The sequence below is a fragment of the Crinia signifera genome, chromosome 6, assembly GCF_055691185.1.
Source record: "Crinia signifera chromosome 6, ASM5569118v1, whole genome shotgun sequence".
Classification (NCBI taxonomy): domain Eukaryota; kingdom Metazoa; phylum Chordata; class Amphibia; order Anura; family Myobatrachidae; genus Crinia; species Crinia signifera.
The window spans coordinates 75059759-75086987 of record NC_139222.1 but is presented as its reverse complement, the minus strand read 5'-3'; the positions used below and the strand labels follow the sequence as shown (position 1 = coordinate 75086987).

The 27229-nt window shown below is 44.6% G+C and overlaps 1 protein-coding gene across 3 annotated transcripts in view; it reads right to left on the bottom strand.

The window, feature by feature from the left end:
• CDH23 (cadherin related 23) overlaps positions 1-27229 on the bottom strand; it is a 914269-nt gene that overhangs the window by 763533 nt on the left and 123507 nt on the right. For all 3 annotated transcript variants that reach the window (XM_083146306.1, XM_083146304.1, XM_083146305.1), the window contains exon 3: positions 22744-22824. In XM_083146306.1, coding sequence (XP_083002432.1) covers positions 22744-22824 — 81 coding nt within the window. The remainder of the gene's footprint in view (positions 1-22743; positions 22825-27229) is intronic.

Here is a 27229-nt window from a genome sequence, read left to right as displayed (position 1 = left end):
TAGTCGGGTCCGATGCGCACGGGACCGCGTATCGGACCCGACTACATGTCAGGGAGAGGCGATTTGGTCCGATTTAACGGGCCGATTGGTCGCAATCGGCCTGAAATCTGACCAAATCGCTTTGATGTATGCCCAGCTTAAGTGTGATCACCCTCTGTCCAAGAAGCCCCACCCACCCTTCCCTATTTCTCTTCTTCTTCGGCGGTGGTAAAGAACGGTCATTCTTTAAAAACTCTGTGTATGTGTGTGTGTGTGTATAGGTAGTGGGGTGCACTCTCCCTCGACATCGATTGTGATGGGCCATGCTTCTGTCCAGGGGATGGCCATCACCACCAGGCCTGGTGGCTGACCAGGGAGAGTGGTCACCCAGCGTATGTATGTATGCTTAGTGATCTTTAACCCCAAATTTCCTATAGTGACCGTTCTTTAGTGCCGCCACCATTCATAGTCTTAGTTTAATTGTCAAAATAAATTTGACATTCTTTTGAAACACCAGCACTTTGTGTCGTGTCTTTATTTTAAGTTAAGTTATGTAAGTGTGACACCCCAGAATTGGGGGTATCTCTTTTCTCTGCCCCACAATTACCATACCCTCCAACATGACCCATTCCATTAGGTACAAAATGCTCTATTCCTGGACTTCCCAGTTACAGATGTGAGCCTTCAGCACAGTCCAATATTCAAAGAGGGGGTGTCACATCAACTGTCAGCGATGTCTGGGGTGGCAGCAGGTGTGGCTCCCCTTTTTGAATATTGGTCTGTGCTGCAGGCTCACATCTGTAACTGCTACTGGCATGGAAGTCCAGGAACAGAGAATTTTGTACCTAATGGAATGGGTCATGTTGGAGGGTATGAATTACACTGGTGGCCAGTGTAGCCCTAGTCACACAGAATCACAGGGGGTTGCTAGGCAACCGCCCTGCATCAGCAGCACGGCACTGGGCAGAAGGTGAGCACTAAAGGCCCCCATACACTAGCCGATTTTGGTCAGATTTCAGCCAGATCAGTCGGATCTGGCCGAAATCGGACCAAAATCGGCTAGTTTTGATGTCCCCTCAGATCCGATGCGCGGTCCCGTGCGCATCGGATCTGCGTCGGGTGGTCGGACCTGCTGCACGTCCGACCACCCGACTTGGGACCTAGTGGGGCGGGGCGGCGCGGCGGTGGAGGGCGCAGGGGGGGCTGGGGACGCTGCGGGGGACACAGGCGGCAAAGAGCCGGGCAGGGGGAGCCGGCCGGGAGCTGTCAGTAATGAATAAAAAAAAAAAAGCCCATACAATGAATGGGCGGCCTGTGATTGGCTGAGCGCTCTCTCAGCCAGTCAGCAATTGGCTGAGAGAGCGCTCAGCAGCCAATCACAGGCTGCCCATTTATTGTATGGGCTTTTTTTTTTTATTCATTACTGACAGCTCCCGGCCGGCTCCCCCTGCCCGGCTCTTTGCCGCCTGTGTCCCCCGCAGCGTCCCCAGCCCCCCCTGCTCCCTCTACCGCCTCGCACAGACGCTGTCCCCCGCAGCGTCCCCAGCAGCGGGGGACACAGACGTGTCCCCCGCAGCGTCCCCAGCCCCCCCTGCTGCCTCTACCGCCTCGCACCGACGCTGTCCCCCGCAGCGTCGCCAGCAGCGGGGGACACAGACGTGTCCCCCGCCCCCCTGCTCCCACCAGCTCCCACCTCTGTAGCCCCCCCCCCCCTGCTCCCCGGGTTTTTTACATGTGATAAATCGAGACGATTTATCACATGTAAAAAATGGCACATCAAGTGCCAATCTAATCAAGCTCCCCCGGGGAGCAGCCGGGGAAGCTCAGGGGGAAGTCGGGGGCGACTTGTCCTAAGGACAAGTCGCCCTAGTGTATGGGGGCCTTAAGACTCAGCACTTAACTTTAAGGTGCTGAGAGATGGACAGGAAGAGGTGCCCTCTGATTAGCGGCCGTTGGGCGCGAGAAGAAGGAAGATGGAGCTGGAGAGAGCACGAAAGGAAGCCTGTGTGTGCGCCCAGCAGTGTGAGGGGTAAGCACAGGATGTGCTTCAGAACTGCAGAGAGCACGCAGCGGCGCATTGCCCAGCTGCGACCGGCGGTGATTGACAGAGGGGAGCCGGGGTGCCCGTGTGCGGCAGAGGGGAAGACGGAGAAGAAGCGGGTGGCGCCAATCTGAGGCGTACATCCTCCGACAGCAGCCGCAGCATCAGCCCACATCGAGGAGCGGGACCCGACGCGCATGTAACAGCGCGATAAGTGACAGCCAGCCCGGCACCAGTGACCGCGTGGGAGCCCAGCAGAAGGAGACAGCCTCCCGGAGAGATGACACTGCGCGCAGAGGGAGACCCGGCCTCCCGCCATTGAGACAGAGAGCCAGAAAAGTAAGACGCTGCAGCAGAGCAAGTGCAGCCAGGAGGAGGTAGGAACAGCAACCCCCAGTGCCCCGGAGCAGACCCAAGCAGAAGACCCCACATGATATCGCCCAGTGCCCGCTGTAAGTACCCTCACCGCCCGCAGATGCGCAGAGTGAGTCTTCTACCTACAACAATTTGCAGAGCCCTGTGAATTAGCCCCTGTATTCGGGACATCACCCTTTTTGTCCTTTCATCTGACTAAGGAGGACTGTCACCCAAAGCTTCATATTTACTGCGCAGTGGGAAAATGGAGGCCTCCAACAAACATTAAATCCTTGTGCACAGGTCTGTCTTAGAGACAGCGTTTAGCATAGGAAACTGGGTACCCAGTAGCATAGGATTGTTTACAGTAAAGTATTGTGGTGTGACTTTAACTTGCACTGTGAAGCGGATAGTTTAATAAGTCAGTATAGTTTAATGTGATTACAAATGTTACCTTACATTGCTGCAAAGTGACAACCGGGAATGATTGTATTGATATTAAAATTGTCTATGCTAAAAAGTGATTGTATTCGTTTATAGAATGGGACGGTACACATTTATATTCAGATGTGCCTTATTTTATTATTGTGATGTTATTGTATTACGGTGCACCCCTGTCCGTGTTATCTATGCCATAGGTAGCCCTGCCTGCTACCCGATCTCAAGTATCCTATTAAGTCTATATAAATTCTGTTGCACCGTTTCCTTGGTGTGGTTCTTGTCCCGTGTCCAGCAATAAGAGCAAAGAAGGGGATCCCAGAGCGCAAGGTTAAGGGGTTACTGGCCTGCCGGTTCCGGTTTATCACATCTAGTTTAAAGTTAAGTTTGTATTTAAGTGTATCAACCGACGGGGTGGACCAGGGGGATACCCGATGGTGAGTTTGTGATTTAGATTTCTTTTCTCTTCATTCACTTTAACCCCTTCCTGACAGAGCCAGTTTTTGCGTTCCTGACAGAGCCCTTTTTTTCAAATCTGACATGTATCACTTAAGTGGGGATAACTTTTTTTTGCTTTTACTTATCCCAGTGATTTTGAGATTGTTTTTTCGTGACACATTGTACTTCAAATTAGTGGTAAATTTGGGTCGATACAGTCTGTGTTTTTTTGTGAAAAATACCAAAATGTCGTAAAAAAATGGAAAATTTAGCAATTTGCAAAATGTTAAATTTTCTGCTTGTGAGACAAATAATCATACCACTCAAAATAGTTAATAACTAACATAGACCATATGTCTACTTTATGTTTCCATCATTATTTCTATATTATTACTTCCTTTTAATTTTTTTGGACACTAGGAGGCTTACAATATGAATAGCAAATTCTCAAATTTTCAAGAAAATTTCAAACACTGATTTTTTTAGGGACCAGTTCAGTTCTGATGTGACTTTGAGGGACTTGTATGTGAGACACCCCCATAAATGATACCATTTCAAAAACTGCACCCCTCACAGTATTCAAAACAGCATTTTGGAAGTTTGTTAACCCTTTAGGTGTTTCACAGGAATTAAAACAAAGTGTAGGTGAAATTTCAAAATTTCATTTTTTTTGCAGATTTGCAATTTTAATACATTTTTCTAAGGAACACAGTACATTTTACTAGAGAAATGTGACTAAAAATTGATTCCCCCAATTCTTTTGTTTTCATAAATATCCTATATGTGGCCCTAGTGTGCACGTTGACCAAACCACAGGCTTCATAATAGAAGGAGCACCTACTTGATTTTGGAGCCTCCTTTTTATGAGATTATTTTTTAGGCACCATGTAGGTTTCTAGGCACCATAAGATGCTAAAATTTAGGAACCCCCCCACAAGTGACCCCATTTTGCACACTACACCCCTCAGGGAAATCATCTAGGGGTATAGTGTACATTTCAAACCCCCAGGGGTTTCACCAATTGTGGTACAACTGGGCAGTGAAAATTAAAAATTAAATTTTTTACATAAAAATGCAGTTCTGGCTCAAAATTTTTCATTTTCAGAAGGTATGAAGGAGAAAAAGCACCCCAAAATCTGTGCCCCAATTTCTCCCGAGTACGGCAATGCCTCACATGTGACCAAAAAATACCATTTGGGTGCATGGCAGGACTCAGAAAGGAAGGAGTGATTTTTGGATTTTGCAGCTCAGATTCTGGTGGAATGTTGGTGGGTGCTATGTTGCATTAGCAAGACCCCCCAAGCACCAATACAGTGGAACCCCCCCACAAGTGACCCCATTTTGCAAACTACACCCCTCAGGGAATTCATCTAGGGGTATAGTGTACATTTCAAACCCCCAGGGGTTTCACCAATTTTGATACAACTGGGCAGTGAAAATGAAAAATTACATTTTTTTACACAAAAATGCAGTTCTGGCTCAAAATTTTTCATTTTCATAAGGTATGAAGGAGAAAAAGCACCCCAAAATCTGTGCCCCAATTTCTCCCGAGTATGGCAATGCCTCATATGTGACCAAAAAATACCAGTTGGGTGCATGGCAGGACTCAGAAGGGAAGGAGTGATTTTTGGTGGTGGAATGTTGGTGGGTGCTATGTCGCATTAGCAAGACCCCCAAAGCACCAATACAGTGGAACCCCCCCACAAGTGACCCCATTTTGCAAACTACACCCCTCAGGGAATTCATCTAGGGGTATAGTGTACATTTCAAACCCCCAGGGGTTTCACCAATTTTGATACAACTGGGCAGTGAAAATAAAAAATAACATTTTTTACACAAAAATGCAGTTCTGGCTCAATATTTTTCATTTTCAGAAGGTATGAAGGAGAAAAAGCACCCCAAAATCTGTGCCCCAATTTCTCCCGAGTACGGCAATGCCTCATGTGTGACCAAAAAGTGGCAGGACTCAGAAGGGAAGGAGTGATATTTGGATTTTGCAGCACAAATTCTGGTGGAATGTTGGTGGGTGCTATGTCGCATTAGCAAGACCCCCAAAGCACCAATACAGTGGAACCCCCCCACAAGTGACCCCATTTTGCAAACTAAACCCCTCAGGGAATTCATCTAGGGGTATAGTGTACATTTCAAACCCCCAGGGGTTTCACCAATTGTGGTACAACTGGGCAGTGAAAATGAAAAATTACATTTTTTTTACACAAAAATGCAGTTCTGGCTCACAATTTTTCATTTTCAGAAGGTATGAAGGAGAAAAAGCACCCCAAAATCTGTGCCCCAATTTCTCTCGAGTATGGCAATGCCTCATATGTGACCAAAAAATACCAGTTGGGTGCATGGCAGGACTCAGAAGGGAAGGAGTGATTTTTGGATTTTGCAGCTCAGATTCTGGTGGAATGTTGGTGGGTGCTATGTGGCATTAGCAAGACCCCCGAAGCACGGTGAAATGATGAACCTAATAATCCATAGATGTGTGGTATATTTTAAAACACTCCTTTATACATAGGCCGGGTTTGTCGGGGCAAGTTTCACAGTGGAAAATAGTTTCCTTTCTTATTCCCTTTTTATAGCAAACTTTGCACCTTTTTTGTGTCCTGCCCTTTCTTGCAGTGGAGGGGATTTAGTTCGGAAAATGCTGCCCTGGTACAATACGGGGGCCAGTACTAGAAGTACTGGGGCCCTCTGCCTGCTGGTTCCCAAATACTAGGCCCTTTATGACTTCCTCTTGAAAGTGCATAAATGTCCCCCTCTGGCCGGTAGAACGGAATAGCACGTAAGCGTTATACAGTGCCATCTGGATGATATACACGGCCAGCTTCTTGTACCAGATTTTTGTTTTCCGCAGGGCACTGTACGGCTTCAGTACCTGATCTGAAAGATCCACTCCGCCCATGTACCTATTGTAATCCAGGATACAATTAGGTTTTGAGGTGTGGGTACTGGTACCTCGTACAGGGACGGAGGTGGTACTGTCTCCGTGAATTGTTGTCAGTATAAGGACATCCCTCTTGTCCTTATATTTGACCAACAACATATTTTCGGTGCATATTCCCCTGCTTTCACCCCTTCTCATTACTTGGGCAATGTGCGTTTTTGGGAGGCCTCTTTGGTTCTTGCGCACAGTACCGCAAGCTGCTGTACCTCTTGAACCAAGGGCCTTAAACAGGGGGATGCTAGTGTAAAAGTTATCCACATAGAGGTGATAACCTTTATCCAGGAAGGGGTGCACTAAATCCCAGACAATTTTTCCACTAACACCTACGAGGGAGGGGGGGGCATTCTGGCGGTTCAATTCTTGAATCCTTCCCTTCATATACCCTAAACCTGTGAGTGTACCCTGAGGTGCTTTCACACAGCTTATACATTTTATGCCATACCTTGCCCTCTTACTGGGAAGGTACTGGCGGAATTTAACCCTTCCTTTAAAATGTATAAGGGACACGTCTATGCAAATGAATTTATCTGGGATGTACATCTCTTCAAATTTGGCACTGAAATGATCAATGACCGGCCTGACTTTGAATAGCCGGTCAAAGGTGGGATCATCTCTGGGTGGGCACTGTGCATTATCGTTGTAATGCAAAAATTTAAGGATCGTCTCAAATCGAGCCCGGGGCATGGCCATACGGTAAAATGGGGTGCTGTACAGAACATCTGTACTCCAATATTGCCTAATTTCTGGCTTTTTTACTATGCCCATATGAAACACCAGACCCCAAAACGTCATCATCTCTACTGCATCTACAGGGGTCCACCTAGCAAATGATGACGTGGGGTTTTGAGCAATAAACTGCTGGGCATATAAATTACTTTGGTCCACCATTAAATTTATAAAATCATCAGAGAAAAATAATTTGAAAAAGTCAATTTCTCTGAGACCTGTGGAATCAAATTGGATTCCTGGCATGGCCAAAAACTCAGGAACCTGGGGCTCAAAATTGTCTGGTGGTGGGGTCCATACGAGATCAATTATTGGGGGGTGGGTCTCAGCTGCTCTACGGGGGCGTCTTTGAGGGGGTCCCTCATCACCAGAGGAGGAAGAGGAGCTTAAGACGAATCCTTCAAATTCCCCGCTTGCATCACTGGCTGTGTCAGAGTCAGAGGCAAGCATGGCATATGCCTCCTCCGCTGAATACATTCTTCTGGATGACTGGGATGACATTTGGGATGACATTTGGGATGCCATTTTTATTTTTGTGTTACTGGTAGTGAAATGTTTCAACACGTGTATAGTGTAGGGGGGGGTACAAACTTTATTTCAACCCGGGGGGTATGTAGTGTGTAGTGTGTATGTAGTGCAGAAAAAAAAATACTTTATACAAAAAAAAAAATTGAAGGGGTTAAAAAAAAAAAAATTGAAGGGGTTAAAAAAAAAAAAAATTGAAGGGGTTAAAAAAAAAAAGGTCCTGCGCCAAAAATTGAGCACAGATGTTGGTCAGTAACGTCCGTCACTGAACAGCGCTCAAAGGCAACAGGAATTTGATCAAAAAAAAAAAAAAAAAATAGATCAACCCTGTGCCGAAAAAGATGATCAGTGATGTACGTCACTGATCAGCGCACAGTGGCCACAGGACACCCACAAAATCACAGTGTGTGTAAAAAAAAAATTAAAAAAAGACCCCACAGCACCCACAAAAAAAAAAAGGTGATCAGTGATGCGACACTGATTACCAGTGAGGGGCAGCAGGTGCACAACCTTTGGTGCAACTGACAGTGCAACTAGCAGGTATATATAAAAAAAAAAAACCTCTGCACCCCCAAAAAGTTGCTGATCACCTCAGATATAGTGATCAGCACAAAAGGCGGGGGCAGCAGACACAAAATTTAGCACTCTCTATCACTCTCTGTCACTATCTCTCTCTATCTCTCTATCTCTCACTATCTATCACTCTATGACACTGCAGCAGCAGCACTGACAGTTATATATATGAAAAATAACCCCTGCACCCCCAAAAAGTTGCTGGGGGTGCACAAAAGGGGGGCAGCAGACACAAAATATAGCAGTCTCTATCACTCTCTGTCACTATCTCTCTCTATCTCTCTATCTCTCACTATCTATCACTCTATGACACTGCAGCAGCAGCACTGACAGGTATATATATATATATTAAAAAAAACCTGCGCCCCCAAAAAGTTGCTGATCAGTTAATTTATACTGATCAGCACAAAAGGGGGGGGGCAGCAGTCAGTTATATAAAAAATATATAGCACAATCTGTCACTATCTCTCTATCTCTCTCTATCTATAACTCTATTACACTGGAGCAGCACAAAATATAGCACTCTCTGTCACTAGGCCTCTCTATCTATCTCTCTATCTCTCTATCTAATAACTCGCAGCAGCACAACACAGCACAACACAGCACAGGATGTCACAAGAAGAAGAAGCAAGATCCAGGCAGTGATCAGGTAAGTATTTAGCAAGGTTCTGGTCTGTAAATGGCGGCAGCTGGGCACGGTGACCGCACTGCACGCAATTCCAGACCGGAATGGTGTCTGCAGTGCAGTCACCGTTAGTTTAAACCCCCCTCCATGGCTGTAATTGGTCCGTCGGTCCGACGAACCAATCACGGCCTTTGGGGGCGGGCGGGTGAGGTGGGGTGACACCAGTGTCACCCTTACACCCCGCGGTGATTGGTGCTGTACTTTACAGCACCAATCACCTCCGATCCCGTGTCACCGGCGAACGTTATTCGCCGGTGACACAGAAAACGCTGTGAATGGCTGTTCACACTGAACAGCCAATCACAGCGATCGCCGACGGGGGGGCGGCATCGCAGCCCCCCCTGGGCATGCAGGGACATGTCTGCTGTCAGGGACAGCAGACATCGTCCCTCTGTCACTGCGTCTCTAGACGCAGTGACAGTTTGAAGTCATGACGTATATATACGTCATGTGTCGGGAAGTACTTCCCGGCCATGACGTATATATACGTCAAATGTCGGGAAGGGGTTAAATTTTGTTAATTTATAAAAAATAAACTAGTGACACTTATGTTCTAAACCAGGGGTGGGAAACCTTTTTTTGTGACAAGGGCCATTTGTATGGGGAAAAAAATCCTTCAGGGGCCATATGTAAAAATTTCTCTTACAAATTGTCCTGCTGCATCCGCCCCACGCTCCACCGACTGCCGCTGAATGGGACTGAGAGTCTCCGGCTGCTGCTGATTAAGAGGAATCTCACGAGAACTACCGACCTCTCACGAGAATTCCCCTGTACTGGACTCCCAGCAAAGCAGCCGGGCAGGTTGGAGGGGCACGGAGACTGGCTACGGGGGCTGCATATGGCCCCCGGGCCTGAGGTTCCCCACCCCTGTTCTAAACTATGGTTTATCTGGATGGCGCAATCTGTGAGTAGATTAAATAGGCATACAGTACACTATGCTCACATACATATAAAATTTCCAATGAGCCTCACGTTCATGTCTCCATCTATCTGGATAGCTGCCAGTATTATGCTACCCATACACTTGTGCGATTGCATTAAACGCAATATCGGGTTCAATTTGCCTTGAGCTCACCTTTCAATAAATTGCATTGTGCATACAATCATGCAATTGATTGAATGCCCCTTGCAATCAAAAAAATTGGGCGGTATCGCATAATAGAATGTGATTGCATCGAACGCTGACAAAAACACACCAGATTATTGAACAGTCATGTGCACAGTGAGGGAGCAGAAATCTTCAGGAATCGAACATCGCTGTTAGAAAAATAAAATGTGCACAAAACAGCATTCGACCACATGTACAATTCGATAAATATGTGCAGAACATAAGATCATGAGACGCGAGATTCGATCGGCATGCCCGCGCAACGTGTCAAATGGTACACAAAATGGGCATACAATCATTTCGATTTATCGAACAGATGTGGTTGAAATGGAATGATTGCAAGCAATATCTCACAAGTGTATGGGCTGCATTAGATCGAGTTCGCTCAATGTAGGCGTAAAAGCCTCCCAGTCTTATGCTGTGTACACACGGTGAGATTTGACATTAATTAAATTTTGACTAGCAGGGGCAAATGCAGGATTTTCAGAAGGGCGTTTCCAGAGGGGCGGAGCAAAGCACGGAGATGGACACTTAGGTGACCCAGTATATGCCGGGCCAGTTAATGTATTATAGATAGACCAAATGTATATAAATAATAATAATATTATATATATATATATATATATATATATATATATACACACATAACAGCAGTGTATACCCCTGGGCATAGCAATGTATTGGGGCCCCTACGTTTCCTCCAGTGGTAGGGGTGGGGGGTGCTATGAGTGGGAGCTTTGATGTCCAGCGGGTGGTAGGGGATATTATATCAACCGCTCAGCATGTAGGGCTCAGTAATTTTCACTAATTACCCCTTTACTGCACAGATGGTGGGAGATGAGGTGGGAGATAGGGCATTGGGCTGAATGAAGGGGCCCTGATACATAACTTCCAGGGTGGTAGAGGATGTTTAATATGCAGAGGAGGGGTGTATAATGGAGTGGGATTATTATTCATAATTTTCTGGTGGGAGGACAGCTTGCTTGACTGCAGATAACTCCAGTTCCCGGAACTAGATTTTTTAGCTTTTAATAGAATTAAAAACCAGAGAATGCCACCTACCAAATGGTATTAGGGACTAGGGGATCAGAGTTCAGTAGGCAGAGCAATCTGCCAACGAGTATATAAAACTACATACCAGGTGTGTGGAGCTGGAGCAGTAACCAGCTGCTGGAAGACTGATATCTCTGGTTCTGGGAACAGTAGAGACAAGCTTCTAGTATCCCTCAAAGGGGGATAGTTCCAGCTTTTGGAATATACCCTCAGAAAAAATCTAAGTCAGACAAAAACTGAAATATCTGACTGGAAATAGCAATTAACAGGTTTGGATGGGGACCACTGCTTTGAAGTCAGATATCTCCGGTTCCCCAGGGCCGATTTTTAAAATTCTTGTACCCTTGGAAAGAGGGGATCCTCAGCTTTCAGGATAGGGGGGTTTCTGGGTACTCAGAACCCCCCCTGCGTGCGCTACTGACTATATAGTCCAAATCGCATGCAGATCGCAGAGGTTTTTTACCTTGCAATCCCGATGCGCGCTCCCGTGACAGCACAAATCGAAACCCAGATAGACAGGGCAGCAATGACTATATAGTGCAAATCTAATGCAGATTGTATGAATTGAATGTAAATAGTACAGAGCTAGCAAAGATTGCATAGCACTCGAATCTAAAGCTGGCCATACATCAGAAAGATCTATCTTAAGATCGATTGCGCTCATGATTGTGTACAATTTCCCTTGAAATCCCAGGCAGTCCTTGGTGGTTTTTGGACACACAATCTACACACAATCGATCATACAATCAATCATACAATCCATCTACTGCATGATTGTGTACACAAGATGTGCACACAATCTGCATACAATCCATCTTACAATCAGTCATACAATCCATCTGCTGATTGATTGTATGATTATGTACATAAGATGTGCACACAATCTGCATACAATCCATCTTACAATCAGTTGAGATTGTATGATTGGGTACAATATCTTTCTGATGTATGGCCACCTTAAGTCGAATAGCAAGGGAATCTCACTGTGTGTACACAGCATTACTCAAGTCAGACGATGATGATAATAATAGTAACAATAACCATAATATTAATGATAAATATAATTATATGTTCTCACATCCATAACCTTTTAACTGATGCAGGCACTAAAGAGTAATTAACTGGCATTATACATAAGGGAGAAACAAAGCACTATAATCACACTTCATATATTTAAATAATGACAAACAGCTTCCAAAATTCATGTCGTTCTGGACATCAGAACTTACATTTCTGATATTTATGGATACAACACCACAATAAGCTGTACACTGTATTCTTTCAATAGATAGTGGAACAGATGACTCTCACTTGTGTTTTGTGAAGTTGTTAACGATGACGGACTTGCTGTAAAGCCAGAGCTAACAATGGTCCAATCCATCCTAATGATATGTGAGTATTCTGCCACAATAACACCTGACAAGCTTAATTGACTTGTATGAGTACTTCTAATGGGCATGATCTATTTAATTGTACATTAGAGTTCTCATTGTATTATTAGTGTTTAGAAAGGTAGCCATGCATTACCAACAGCTGTGGAAAGAAAAATCGGAAAATGAAAAAGTTCAGACTACAAAAACAACATTAATGGTAATAAAAAAAACACTAAAAAGCACTGAAGTAGCAAGTTTCAGCGCAGTAGTAGCTATGATGTAGGCAGTCCAACCTGGACTCCCAATCTTCTGGAATTCAGAGAACAATAAGTAGAGAAAAACGGGTGCCTGACGGGGTCCCGAAAGTCGGGATCCCAAAACCCATTTACAAAACACCGACAGCCGGGTTCCCGAAGGCCACCTGCTATTTTCCCTCATGGAGGGTCCCCATAGAGGGAGAATAGAATAGGTGGTGAGCACAGCGAGCCCGCAAGGGGCGCAGCGAGCTGGCAAAGGGGCTTTGTTGCGCTCACCATGCTGTCTGGGTCCGGCCAGTCGGGATCCCGACGTTGAGCTAATGACTGTCGGGATCCCGACTGTCGGACCCTATACCACACCCAGAAAACCGTAAAAGGAAGGCTTTAAAATCAGTGCATCTACTCTTAGGGGAGTATCCTAGGTACTAGGCTCAGTCGGGGCTGTCTAATTAGTCCCAATAACCCGGAGCGTGCCACAGTTTATGGTGGTGAAAACAGGGCAGCATCCTAGAGGAAACACACAAGTTTTACTGAACCAAGGACTGTTACAGTCGTATTTGCTATTATCTTTACATTGTTAGTCAGTACTAAGTCCAGTGTAGCCCCCCTCAAGTCGGTTCCTCCATTGTTTGACATATATAAAGATCCTTCAGTATGTTCAGGAACATGTTTCCCTTAGCTGAACTACACGTCTTGTTACTCCAATCTATGTACTGGATAATTAAAGTCTGCCACCCTTTTTATTTGATTTAAGAATAACGCCTCATCGGACTCTGTAATGTCAGGAGGTTTGCAGAATATACCGCTCAGTAATTTATTTGAATTATTACTACTCCTAGATATCTCCACCCATAAGGTTTTAGTGCTGTCCCCACTACCCCCATTAGTCATACCATTTATAAATGGATTCTCTGTGAGTTTAACATTCAGACAGACCCCACCCCTTAATTCCTGAAAAGGGTATAGCCATCAATATTTACTGCCCAGTCATAGGAACCATTGCATATTGTCTCTATAATTCCTATCATATTGCTCTTGCTTTGCTAATAGTTTAAGTTCACCTATTTTTCCTTATTGGCTTTTTGCAATAGCAAATAAAAATTTTGGTACTTATGTAGTATCTGGGCGTCCGATTTAGAAATCGGATCGCATCGCATGCGACCAAATCGTATGCGATGCGATGGTCAAGATTTTTCCATAGGATTCAATGTTAAAATGGTCTGAGTCCATTTTAACATAGAATTCAATGGGAAAAAGGAGTCCTTTTCCTTTCCCCACTATCCAAGTGGGCATGGAGATGGATATAAACCTGTGGCGAGCGTAGCGAGCCACCGAGCCCGAAGCGTGGCGAGCGTAGCGAGCCCCACGAGGGGACACAGAATACTTTTTAAGAAATATGCGTCCCCTCGCGGGGCACGCTTCGCTCGCCACGCTTCGGGCTCGGTGGCTCGCTGCGCTATATAAAATCAACTCTTTGCCCACTTGGATAGTGGGGAAATGAACAGGACCTTCTTAACATTGAATCCTATGCAAAATCGCATCGCATCGAATCGCATCGCATCTGATTGTATGCCTTAAGGCATACAATCACAAAATCGGACGCCCAGATACTACATAAGTACCAAAATTTTAGTCTGTAGCCTCCTGTCTCAGATAAATTTTTGAAATGTTATAATTCTTTTTATTTTTAATTGCTACTGATTTTGCTGACTTATTATAAGTGGCTCATGTTGACTCCCCGCTGAGACCTTCTTTAAAGACGCGTCTGACCTTCTAACCATCCTCTCCCCCCAGTACAGCAAACCCCAGCCCTTGTTCAGGAGCAATCAGTCCCGCTAGGAAAGATGACCCCTGTCCGAGAAGTCTGACCCAGTGCTCTAAGAAACTAACCCTTCTACCCTACACCATTCTCTAAGCCACGCATTTAACTCTGTAAGCTCCTTCTGTCTCCTTGGACTAGTGCTTGGCACAGGTAATACTGTATTTCTGAAAATATTACTTAGGATGTCCTTGCCTTTAGCTTAAGGCCTAGATCCCTGAAATCGTTTGACACCCATTTGCCTGTAACTCGGTCATTGGTACCAATGTGCACCAAGTCTTTCTCAGCCCCAGTACTCTGTCTGCCACAATGTGCCATACTTGAGCACTGGGAAGACAGTATGGCAATTGCGGACTTTGTAGCAGATGCCCTGTCTGTTTTCCATACCACTACCATCTGCCTCTATTACTCTAAGCCTAAAGGAACTATCCCCGGCCGCACCAGTACTGATATATCATCCATGGTATCTTTGTCCAGTCGGCTTACTCTGCTTGGAATAATAAAGTTAGCATTGGCCATCTCCCAGAAGGCTTTGGGAGGTCTGGCAGGTTGAGAAGCCGGTTTGGCACCTATATAATATTTAAAGTCCAAAAATCTGTTACAATGTGTTATATGTCTGTAAGATGGCTTTGACTCATAATAATAAAGTACAGACATCTTACTTTCATTCTTTTTACTACATTCATAGTGTTTTCAACACAAACCATAAGGGTCAAAGCTCTCAGGTTTCAGAGAATATTCTCCTTACAGGTGTAAATGCAGGATTTCTGGAAGGATGTTTCTAAAGGTTTGTTTTTATAGTAGTTATCAGCAACCCAATTGGAGAACATAATTAGCAGATAACAAGTTATAGTCTGCCCAAACAAAGTGTAGTACTATACTTATGACATATGCAGGCTAAATGATTATGGGAAGCCACGTACCACATTCTCTCTCACGCACAAAGCAGACTTTATTAGAAAAATCGGGGACTACTAGGCAGGTACAGCAGTTCCATTTAGTCCTTTATACTGCATGTAGTGGCCGCTTGCCAGGCTGTGGGTTTAGGGAGTTTTAATGCATCTGCATTTATCTATGTCTTAATGGAAGGTTCTACTTTGCTACCTTATAGAAGGCCAGAGTGATAAGGTATCCGCCAATTGTCTCCTTAATGGAATGTAATAGGGTGTTTAAAAAGTAACAGTTAAGCTGCGTACACATGGTGCGATATATCGCCGAGCGATATATATCGCTCAGTATCCCGTTTGCATCAGCGACCAGAGATGGTCGCTGATGAAAAATAAACTACCAGGGGAGCTTGGCAGCGGAAATCAGCTGGTCGCAGGAGCATGTTCCTGCAACCAGCGATCACTACGGGAGAAAAACGGGAGCGCGCACCCGGCGATATATATCGCCATTGCGCGCGATATTAGCAAAAATCGCCCCTGTGTGTGCCAATTGTCTCCTTAATGGGATGTAATAGGGTGGTTGAAAAGTAACAGTTAAGCTGCGTACACACTGTGCGATATATCGCCGAGCGATATATCGCTCAGTATCCCGTTTGCATCAGCGACCAGAGATATCCAGTGTATAACCTCGGCTTGCATTGTGACCATTCCATTGACTGCTCCCAGTGTACGGCATTCTGTGACTCCCTGTGAATGACCCGGCTAGTACTTGGACTCTCGCTCACGCCTGTCCTTCGTTAACTGTATCTGTCCGCAAGTTCCTGACCTGGCTAATCGGACCATGAGCATTCCAGAGCTTACCCTGCCTTATGCCCAGTGTTTACCAAAACCATGTGGGAAACCTGATTAGGGGACCGCGACCGGCTCACCGTGTGCAGCGAAGCCCAAATCCTGCTTGGATGGGTCACTGGCAAATACCACCTTTGAGTCAGGTCAAGCCAATTCCCGGTCTGATATTCACCATTCCGAGTCTAAAACCGTGACACAGGGTTTCTGCTTTTTTTGCCATATTGTAACCAGGGACATCTTAACAACATTGTAAGCCTTGAGCAAAGCAAAGCATTGGAGCCCCACAATTACATTTCAATTTAATATGGGCGACAAGTTATGGGAATAAATTGAAATGAAAAATCCTTTACACCAGTCTCTCCTCATGATTCCATGCTATGAATTGCTGTTCCCACTTTGACTGGTGGATAGCTCCAGCAATTCTCCAATCAAAATGCGGAAAGCGATTTACTGTCTGGCTGCAGGTTGCAGGGTAGGTTGCGTATGTTACCTTGCAGCTCTGATTGCACGTAATTCATAATCAGACAGGCCAGGCTGCACGCTCTACCTGTCTCACAAAGCAGCTCTAAAGGAATCACTCCAGGGGGGCACATGCTTCCGGCCCAGTCCAATCCCGCTAAATGGCCCCTACAAATGTGGGGCTCTGCGCAGCTGCCCCATGTACCCAATTTAGGATGGCACGGATTAAAACTACGGTCTTCTGTCTATCCTGTGATATTCAAATTAAAAGAAAAAAAAACTGCATTTCATGATTCCCATATCACCATTCTGCACAAACAATCCAGCAAAATGTAATCTAACAAGATAAAGAATATATTAAATAGTTTCAACCTTCGGAAATACTAATATTTTATGGAAGTGTGTGAAAAATAGTCTTTTAGTCGCTCCCTTAGTAAAAGCCATTATTAAATTTGCAGGTAAAAATGTTAACTTCTAAGTCTCAGAAAGCAAAATTCCAGAAATGACCTTTCAACATACAGACTATAATAAGCAGTGCTGCAGCTAAGGTGGTATGGGTTGGTACAGCACACCATTAAGAAATATGGTGCTGGTACCCTGTACCCCCAGTCCCTGCGAAAAGGTCTCAGAGAAGACAGATGAAAGAGGTCCTATCTGTCAGGGGAGATGAGCGTGCCCAGCACCACCCAATAGTGTGGATTCCTGAAAGCGCTGTGGAACTGTGCACTTACCCCCAGGCAACCAGTATTTAACCACCATGGAAATGAGCAAATAACTCCCAGGCAGCAAGCATGTAACATCTGGCAATGAGCAAGAAACTCCTGGCAACAAGCATATAGTTAGGGCACTGTGTGTAAGCAGCACTGCAGGGGGTATTATGTGTGTAAGCAACACTGGAGGTGGTATTATGTATGTAAGTGACAATAGTGGGAGCATTATGTCTTTAAGCTGGCACTGCCGGGGGCATATTGTCTGTAAGCAATACTAGTGGGGGCATTATGTGTATAGCAGCACTACAGGGGCAATATGTGTGTAAGCGGCACCACAGAGAGCATTATGCATGTAAGTGTCACTGCAGGGGGCATTATGCACGTAAATGCCATGGGGGGTGCAAAATGTATGTAAAGCGTTACCCAGAAGTATAGGGAACACTGGTGCTGCCAGGAGAAGATGGTAATACTGTAGGTGGTCCCAGTTTTAAATAATATACTTTTAAAAGATTGTGCTAAGTAGCAGCAGTGCTGTAACTAGACATTTTGATGCTGTACCCACCCCCACACACATTCAGTAAAAACAGGGACAGTACTCGCCGAAGGCACGCAACAAAATTTAGGGCATGGCTTAGTGGGAGAGGGGAGTGACCACATAATAGTACCAATTCATATTACACCACACAGTAGTGCCAGCTATACACAACACGCCAGCTATTGTTCCTTAGGCAGACTGTGCCAGGCACAGCCAGATGGACAGACAGCACAAAGATAATGCACACCATAATGCCCATTACACATTATACCACACACCGTAATGCCTATTAAATAATATGCCACATGAGTGCCGCTTACCTACATGCTTGTTGCCAGGAGTTACATGGTTGTTGCCAGGGGTTTATTGCTCACTGCTAGGAGGTTACATGCTCATTGGCATGGGGGTACATGCTTGTTGTCCATCGTTACATTGTAAGGAAACAGCATGGCCAGCAATACTAGGATCTGCATTTCCAGGTAGCGCTTGGCACCCTGTGCTCTCCTGTCAGACATTAGAGGTGAAGGAGCACCTCTAGTATCTGACTCCAAATAGGTGGTGGTGATCTTTGGAGGGGTGCAGGGTCTCTGTATGCTGACAGAGACTCTGCTGCCCTAAGGCCCCACTCTTTCCAGCAGCTCCTAAGCTTTCTCTATGAAACCGCTGGCAGTGATGTAATTACAAGCCTTGCTGTGGGGAACATAAAATGGTGTCAGCGGCATAACTGCATGTGGCAAAATATTTAATAGGCATTACGGTGTGTGGAATAATATGTCATGGATATTACAGTGTGTGGTATAATATGTAATTGGCATTATGTGTGTGGCATCATGTTTAATAAACAATATGGTGTGTGGCCTAATGTGTAATAGGCATTACGATGTGAGGCATAATGTGACCACACTCCTATTGTCAAATATTCACTCCCCTAAATTTTAGTGAACACACCCTCTCATGACACGTGACCACAGCCATATTCGATCCACTAAGAAAAAGATTCTACTTGCACCACTGATAATAGGTGCAGTTGGTAATTACTCTTTTGGGTTTCCGGGTGCACTTTTTACCACAATAATTTAGCCCTTACTCATCTTGAAGTGAACCTTCTGAGTTTATAAGACCTTGTAAATGCACTTACTGTAGGTTGGGAGAATATGGCCATTTTCCTCACAGGTACCTTTACATTAAATACTAATTTTACATTGGAAATTGATTAATTCTGAAGAACAATATTAAGTAAATATATTTAAATGATAGGTAATTTTTTTGCCTATATATTATAACTCTAGTAATACATTCACTTCAAAAGTTTTTACCAAAGGGTATGCCTATTTCTAGGTAAAGCAGCACACATAATTCAGGGCTCCAGTTTATCTCTGCCATAGACATCGATAGGAAATACTTTTGGCCCTATATGTACCAAAAGTTGAAACATATTTCCCAGAATTATTAGGTCGTTGCAACAATTTGTCAATTTAGAGCAGAATATATAACAGATTTACATAAATCTATAAATAGTACAATGAAGTAAAAAGAACTAAAAAAATCCACCACACAAACCATGTTTAACCACTTGAGTGGTATGCCTGGAAATTTTCAAGGCTCAGCTCCGCTGCCGCAGCGGCTGTCACAGAAAATATCCGGGCATAGCACCAATAGCAAGGTGTGCGCCAGTGGTGCCTGCAGCTGTGCACAACTGGCGCATCACCTGTCTGGGCACCCCTCAGTGGCCGCTCTCCTCTTCCCTCCCATAACTCCCTTTCACCTCTCCACTCTGATGAACATAAGCGGGAGCTCCCCTGCAACTTCCCCCGCTTCCATTAGTTGTGTTCAGCACGGCTCGGTGGGGATGCGGGAGTTCGGAAGCCTGAGTCCGCCGAGCCTGCCACCTGTTGTGAACGGCGGCTGGGGCAGCGTATGATCGCCAGAGAGGAGATGAGGGGGTGGGGGAGCGATGAGTGGGTGGCCCTACGCTCTGTGGTGGGTTTTGCTGGGACAGGACAAACCTGCCCTGGTAGGTTTGTCCTGCCCCAGCAAAACCCATCACTCAAGGGGTTAATGGGGCCTACACACAGAAAGATATGTTAAGCATCCTGATGCTAGATCGCCCAGAACACTCAGTAAAATCACTCAGCACACAGCGATGAGAACACCGGCCCTGACACCAGCGATTATAGATTTATCCAGCATGCTGAATGCCCCTACACACAAAGCGTTGTACAGTAGGGGCATTCACCCCGTGTGTAGGACCAAATAGAAACACCAACTGTGGTTTTCTGCAAAATAAAAAGTATACACTTTTTAATAAACTTCTATATATTCCTCAAGTGATATTTTGCAGCTATGGTAAATGAGAATCAGTTAGGCGTAACAGCAAGACGAAAATGAACACTACGGCTTAAATGAAGTTGCTGTGCAGCAAATTATGGACACGTTACATTGAGTTACAAACAGTCTGTCGCTAAACCTGTAGAACATTTTGTAATAAGATTTTAACAGGCAGTAAAAGATGGTTTGAAGAAAGGTGATAGAAGTTCAGCAGGAGATAAATGTATCAGAAACACTTCTATTTTTATTTATTTTAGATTAAAACCACTACCTACATAGTTGAAGTCACACACATCTCTCTTTATGAAATGTATAGAATTAAAAGATTCCGTACAGATATAGAACCTGGTTGTTAGCAAAGCAAAAAATCATGCAAATGGATAAAACCATGATGCACTGCAGGGGGGCAGATGTAACATGTGCAGAGGAATTTAGGGTGGTATTCAATTACCGCTGATGCTGTGCCTAGGTGAAAAATCTGCACTTTTCTCAGTTATTTAGGGTAAGTAGGGATTTGCCCTATTCAATTGGAGGGACAATTTTTTTGCCTAGATCAGTGGTTCCCAACCTGGGGTTCTAGTACACTAGAAGTGCTCTGCAGACCAGTTGGGGGTACATGAAAATATTATTGGCAATGGGGGAAGAAAATGAAGAAGACACCTGATGGCAAAAAAAAAAAATCTCCCATTGCCATGGAGACAAACCATGTTGCGATCTAAGTGTCGTAAAGAAACCTTGATGAGAGTTGCACCTCATTTTCCACAGTGAGTTGGGGTACGCTCCCCATGAAACATTCCCTTTGAAAGATACCTTTATATGAAATATCTGCCTTTCTTTACTGTGAGTGGGGTACGATCTTCCATATCCTTAAAGATACCTTTATGTGTGGGTTCTGCACCTCACTAAAGTGAGTTTATCGGTACGATAACATTCTCTGCACTTGATGGTGGAAGGACATCTATCAAAACACCTGTTTTTCCCCTGAGAGTGAATCACTTTGGGACTTTATTTTCCATATATCGTCATATGTATTCTGATAGAAAATACATTGTCTTTATTTCTTCCATGCCTCTATGTGAATATTCCCATGGGACACCATTGAGAATTTTAGGATCATTCACGCCATCAGACCCTCGGTGATAAATAAGGGAAGTGACGTGTATATCTTATCATATTGTTTGTCATATCTGTCATCTATAAGCGCTGTGTAGACTCCACTTATATTCCATTGTTCCAAACCATGTTGCGGCCCTTCCGATTCCATTTGCATCACTCATCAGCATCCTCTCGTACTTTTGCCCATCCAACAATCCACTGCCCTCAGACATCAGCGACCATCTGCCCTGCGCTAACATGGGTGGAGGAAGCAGTGGCATTAATAATACAAGCGCTAGTGGGAACCCTGGAGACAGTATACAGCCAGCGGCCAGACACAGAGGGACCAGATTCCCGACCGCACACTACTTCCTCGCTACTCCCTTATATAAGAACACACATACCGCTCACTTTCATTCCACTCGTAAGTAATGTGGATATTTAAAACTGAGAGGAGGGGGGTACATAAAAATGAAAAGCCTGAAAATGTTTTTTTTTTTTAGCTAAAGGTTTTGTGCATGGGAGTGGGGTAGTTCTGCAGCTTCACCTATCTGCCAATGTAACAATTATTAATGGTGCTGAGCATCGGGTGCCAAGGCACACTGACTGCATAAGTGTGCAATGCATTACTGGGAGTTGACTAAGTCCCATGACATTTTGCACAAGAGGGCAGAGGCTGAGAGATTTGTGCTGAGTTCTGATTGGTGGAGCTCATTACATACTTCTCAGGCCCATGGAGGACAGCAGCAGCAACCAAGTCATGGGAGGGTTTTAATTAAATGCAGCACTGGGACTGTGAGGTCTCCTACAGTCCTACAGAGTAAGGTGCAGAGCAAGCCCGAAGCGTGGTGAGTGCAGCGAGCCCCGCGAGGGGACACGGAAAACGATCCCGAAGTGTGGCGAGCGCAGAGAGCCCCACGAGGGGACGCGGAGTACAAGTCAAGTAATCCATGTCCCCTCGAGAGGCTCGCTACGCTCGCCTGCTTCGGGATTGTTTTCCGCGTCCGCTCACCCCGCTCGCCACGCTTTATAAAATCAACTCCACACCGACATGGATAGTGGGGGTATGAACAGGTCGGGAGGATGCATACCGCACGCCACACTTCGGGCTAACTTGGATAGTGAGGGTGTGCAAGGATGGAATAGCATGCAAATTGGCGGAAAATTGCATCCGACTTTTGCATGCGGTTTGCGGCCGCTTTGCGGGCGCCGTGATAATACACAAGTAGCTATTATTTTATAAGAAAAATGGAGGACACGGGGCCAGATGCACTAAGCTTCAAACGTCAGCCTCTGTCTGATATTTTTCAAATGCAGTCTGTGACATGTCAGTAAGGGGCTGATTGGCTGGCTGTTTATAATTCTCCATTTTATCACTTTTGAAGCTTAGTGCATCTGGCCCAAAATCAGAAGAACAATTGCAGATTGTAGAGATACCAATACTACTGTATTGGTTGATTTATATCATCTGGAGGCTTAGTATTAGGACCCAATCATAATCATAATTCATGCAGCAGTGATGCTTTCTATGTAAAACACACAATATTCATTGTCCACTTACCTACTGGTGTATCTTCATTTATGAGCAAGTATGTGTCGAAGAAGTAATTTAGAAAAAATGGTAGTCTGTTATAAGCCAAACCTAAGGAATAAAGAACAAGAAACGTCATCAGCAATAAATAAAAAAATGTCCTCTCAATATAGCAAACATTAGTTTAATGGATGGGTATACCATATATACTCGAGTATAAGCCTACTTTTTCAGAACATTTTTTATGCAGAAAAAGCCCCACTCGGCTTATACTCGAGTGAGGGTCCCACTTGAGTCAATAAGTTTTCCCAGATTTTTGTTGTAAAATTAGGTGCCTCGCCTTATATTCGGGTCGACTTATACTCGAGTATATAGAGTAATTATTCAGCTTTTCTCCTCTCCATTACTGACAATAACATTCAATATAAAGGTATCAACTCAATTATGGGAGTATAATTTTCAGCAACAAAGAAAGAACTTGACCCCCTCATTAGTCCAATGTTATCCGGACTCCGTGAGTTTTTATGCGCAACCCTATATATTTTTGGGCAAACACATACTGTGTTTGCCCAAAATAGAGCATTAGCCCTTATTGAAATTATAGATAGTTAAGGCATCCATTGCTTTATTGTAAGCAACCATAATAAAAACCTTATACTTGCTATAATAAATAAAATTAGACACAATCTGCTTAAAGTAAAAGGTCACAGCTTTTGTTTAATAAAGCTGAAATTGGAATTGCATACAGGTAGCCAATACAACACTACAATTGTTCAATTCTAGACCTTGACAAAAATGGAGAATGACTAATACACCCCACAGAGCTCAATCTGCATTGTGGCTGACTCGCCTCCTCTTACTCTAGAACAGAGCTTTCACAAAAAAATGGAAAAACAGGTCCCACCCTGTAGCTAGGACAAATTTGCTGTGCTTCGAAGGAAAAGTGCTCCACAGAACTAGGAAGTGTTAAATTTGACCATGTTGAGCTTGAGAACACAATCCTACAAACCGATTGGCCAAAGCATATATCTGACGCCTAATAAATAAACAACTTTCAATTCTACCTACTATAGTAACAGGGCTAGATTACCAGCTCATCACAAAGAAAAACAACCATACATACATAAAAAGCCTTAATCCTAATAGGTTTTCATATATTATGGCAAGTGCTTGATTCACATTATTTTCACCATGGTCAGCAGGGATCAGAAGCAATAAATCTAAAATACAGTACTGTACAATAAAGTTCTCTGTGGATGCTCATTAAGCACTTTGCAAATGATTGACTTGTGCTGATCAGTATCTGTTTCACCTGTGACCTGCACACACTGACTGCTAACTTTCGCACATATACACTAATGTGATTTGAACATGATATATATATATATATGTACATTGATCACATTGATAGTATTGACTTTGCCTTTAACTGCATTCTGCAAGCTTAACAATTGAAAAGTAACTTTTTTTTGTTTTCAACAGAATGTATCAAGTGGATAACATGATCAATAAAATACTATGGTGCATATTTCATGGGCACTTAGGTTTTAAGTGAAAATTGCATAGATTTCCATTAAGATCTGCACAGTGGGTGTGTTAATCAAATGTCTGCAGACATATTTTATAGGAAGAATGAGAATATATGTATTTGAACAAATATTACAGACTGTATATGGGAGCTGAGACACTTTACTGAATCCTTTATGCAGTTGACCAACAACTACTCAAGTAAAAAGTCGTAAATGATTAATATCCAGATGCACATTTCTTGTTATTGGAAGTTGAAGGAACTGTACATAAACCAGTGGCGTAACTAGCGCTCCGCATCCCTAGTGGTAGCGGGGGGAGCAGGTGCCACCGGGCCGCAGGGTCACGGAGGCTGTCATATGCCACGCCATGAATCTGCATCAGCAGCCAATAAGATGCAGTACGTATGCAGACTTCTCTCCTTGGCTGTCTATGTGAGGACGCTCAGTGACCCACCCCATGAACCGCCCATGGGGCGGATCTCTGAGCGTCCTCACACAGACAGCCAGAGAGCTCTCCTGGCTTCCATCCTGCCTGCCAATCCGCCTTCCACCGTGGTCGGCCTCCCCCAGGGCCTTATTCTGATCGGTGCGGCCCGATCAGAAATATGCGGTCATGTCCGTGCAGGCGAATCCCCGCCTTCCATACGGATCGCCACCTCCGTCCGTACGCGGATATGTGGCGATCCGCATGAAATTGGACGGGGATACGCCTCCTCCGTCTTGGGAGCAGCCCCTGCATTCGATGGTCGCCGAACATCGAATGCAGGGCCGCACGCTCCACCAGGTCCCGCCACACAAGACCACACGGACACTTGTCCGTGTGAAATCATGTATGGGGGCGGGCAGCTGACATCCGGCGATGTCAGATGCCCGCCCCCTACACACGCGTCACGGCCTCATTACCATGCATACGCCCCGCGTTTGCATGGGAACGCCCATGAAACGCGGGGCGTATGCATAGGGTAATGAGGCTAAGTAGCCCCTCACGCCCCTCTACGCCCCCTTTGCGGCAAATAAAGAATACGTGCGGCGAAATCGCCTGCACATGCGCAGAGTGACCTCTGCTCATGCGCAGACGATCAACATCGGCGGGACGTCCGCATGCGGTAAAATTCGCACCGATCAGAATAAGGCCCCCAGTGAGGACTTCTTGTAGAGAGCACGGATCAGATGCTCTCCTTCCGGACAGCTAAAAGCAGCGCAGGTACTGTTTATTCTGTACCTGTGCTGTCCCTGTGTGGGGGTGCCCAATTTTTTGTTGGCAGGGGGGAGCTGTATTTCTAGTTACCATAAAAAATGAGATAATAATTAGAAATGGTTATCCGCCAATAAACTGCCATTTTAGAGGTGATATTATATGGCGTTGAGTACATCTGAAGCCATATAGCATAGCCCAGTAAAATATCGCTGACCATTACATTTATCAGACAATGGATTCTTTATAACTTAGGGGAACTAAGCCATTGTCGCACAAAACACTGCTTGCACCTTGCTCACGCCTAGCACTGAGGCATTAATAGAAGCCTGTTTTGATCTTCATTGACTGGCTGCTGCTCATTTCCAAAGCAAGAAAGGGAAAAAGTACATTGTGAGCACCTTAACACACAGCGATCACTGTACAATCTCCACCACTAAAGAATACAATTATTATTTTAACTCATGATGATTAATTTCTGGAGCTTTCTGCCCGGTTGTGTCGGCTTTGCTTACTCAGCACTTGTCAACGCTACAGTTTCTTGCACACAGTTGAATCTCACTGTAATTGCCTTTCATACTTTGACTTTTTTTCTGCTTTGTTATGCAAAACTATATTTAAGTCCTGGTGGCCCATCTTTTACTTTTCTTTATTTAATACCAACTTCATAAATTACACATTAGGACCTATTCAACAGGTAATGCCACTATCGCTGCCACTTGTGACTAAGGGCCTGATTTTGGTTGTTTTTCAAAAGCAAACTCCTTCTTCTTCTAGTGTACAAAACCACGTGCACTGCAGGTGGGGCAGATGTAACATGTGCAGAGAATAACGCAAGTGGTTAGTGATAAGGACTACTACTAACTAGGGAATTAGAAATATTACTGCTCCAGTAAATCATTATATTACAGTAGGAGCAAGTTTCATCTTTGCTCCTTTGGCCATGGCTAGCCATGGCTAGCCATGGCTATTCTATTGTTCTCAGCTGCAATACGTATTGTATTGCAGTTGAGAACAATAGATTAGCCATGGCTAGCCATGGCTAGCCCCGCCCAAAGGAGCAAAGATGAAACTTGCTCCTACTGTATATACCTATACTGTATATACAGAATTGAAAGACTATGCACTAACCTGAAGAAATGTAGATTATTCAGATTTAATGCTCAGTAACATGTTTACAGTTTTGCACAGTAAAGTACATAGCGACATTTCTGTGTTGTTGGACCTTTCTCGAGCACATCATCTTGTGTCAGGCAAACACAATACAAACCCAGATGGTTAATTCTACCATCAACTTTGTGGCTCCTTAAATTTCCTAGGATCTGGGGAATATTGTATGGAGGCGATATGAACACTATGTTACAGGGTGCTATTTTAGGTAATGGGCATTTTTTCGGGGGTAAAAATCGGTTTAACTTACATGATTACCACAAAGGATACGGTAAAAATCGCACAATTTTGCCATTACCAAAAAATTGCACATATCAAATCGCATCCAGACCTTTTACCAATGGAAAACTGTAAAAATGGCAAATGTAATAGGGTAATTGCACACCAAAAAATAAACCAACTTCTGGCTGGCAAGTCTGACAGAATAGGCAAATATCAGGGAGATCTGTGCATGCTTCTGTCTGGAAAAGTGTGCAAATAGATAAAAAAATGGACCCCTCCTAAGCAGGGCTGGATTTCTCACTAGGCCCGTGAGGCACGGGCCTAGGGGCGGCACCTATCACAGGGCGGCAGGCTGCCTATGACCGGGCTGAGCGGGCAGCATCGAGTTACAAAACAGCCA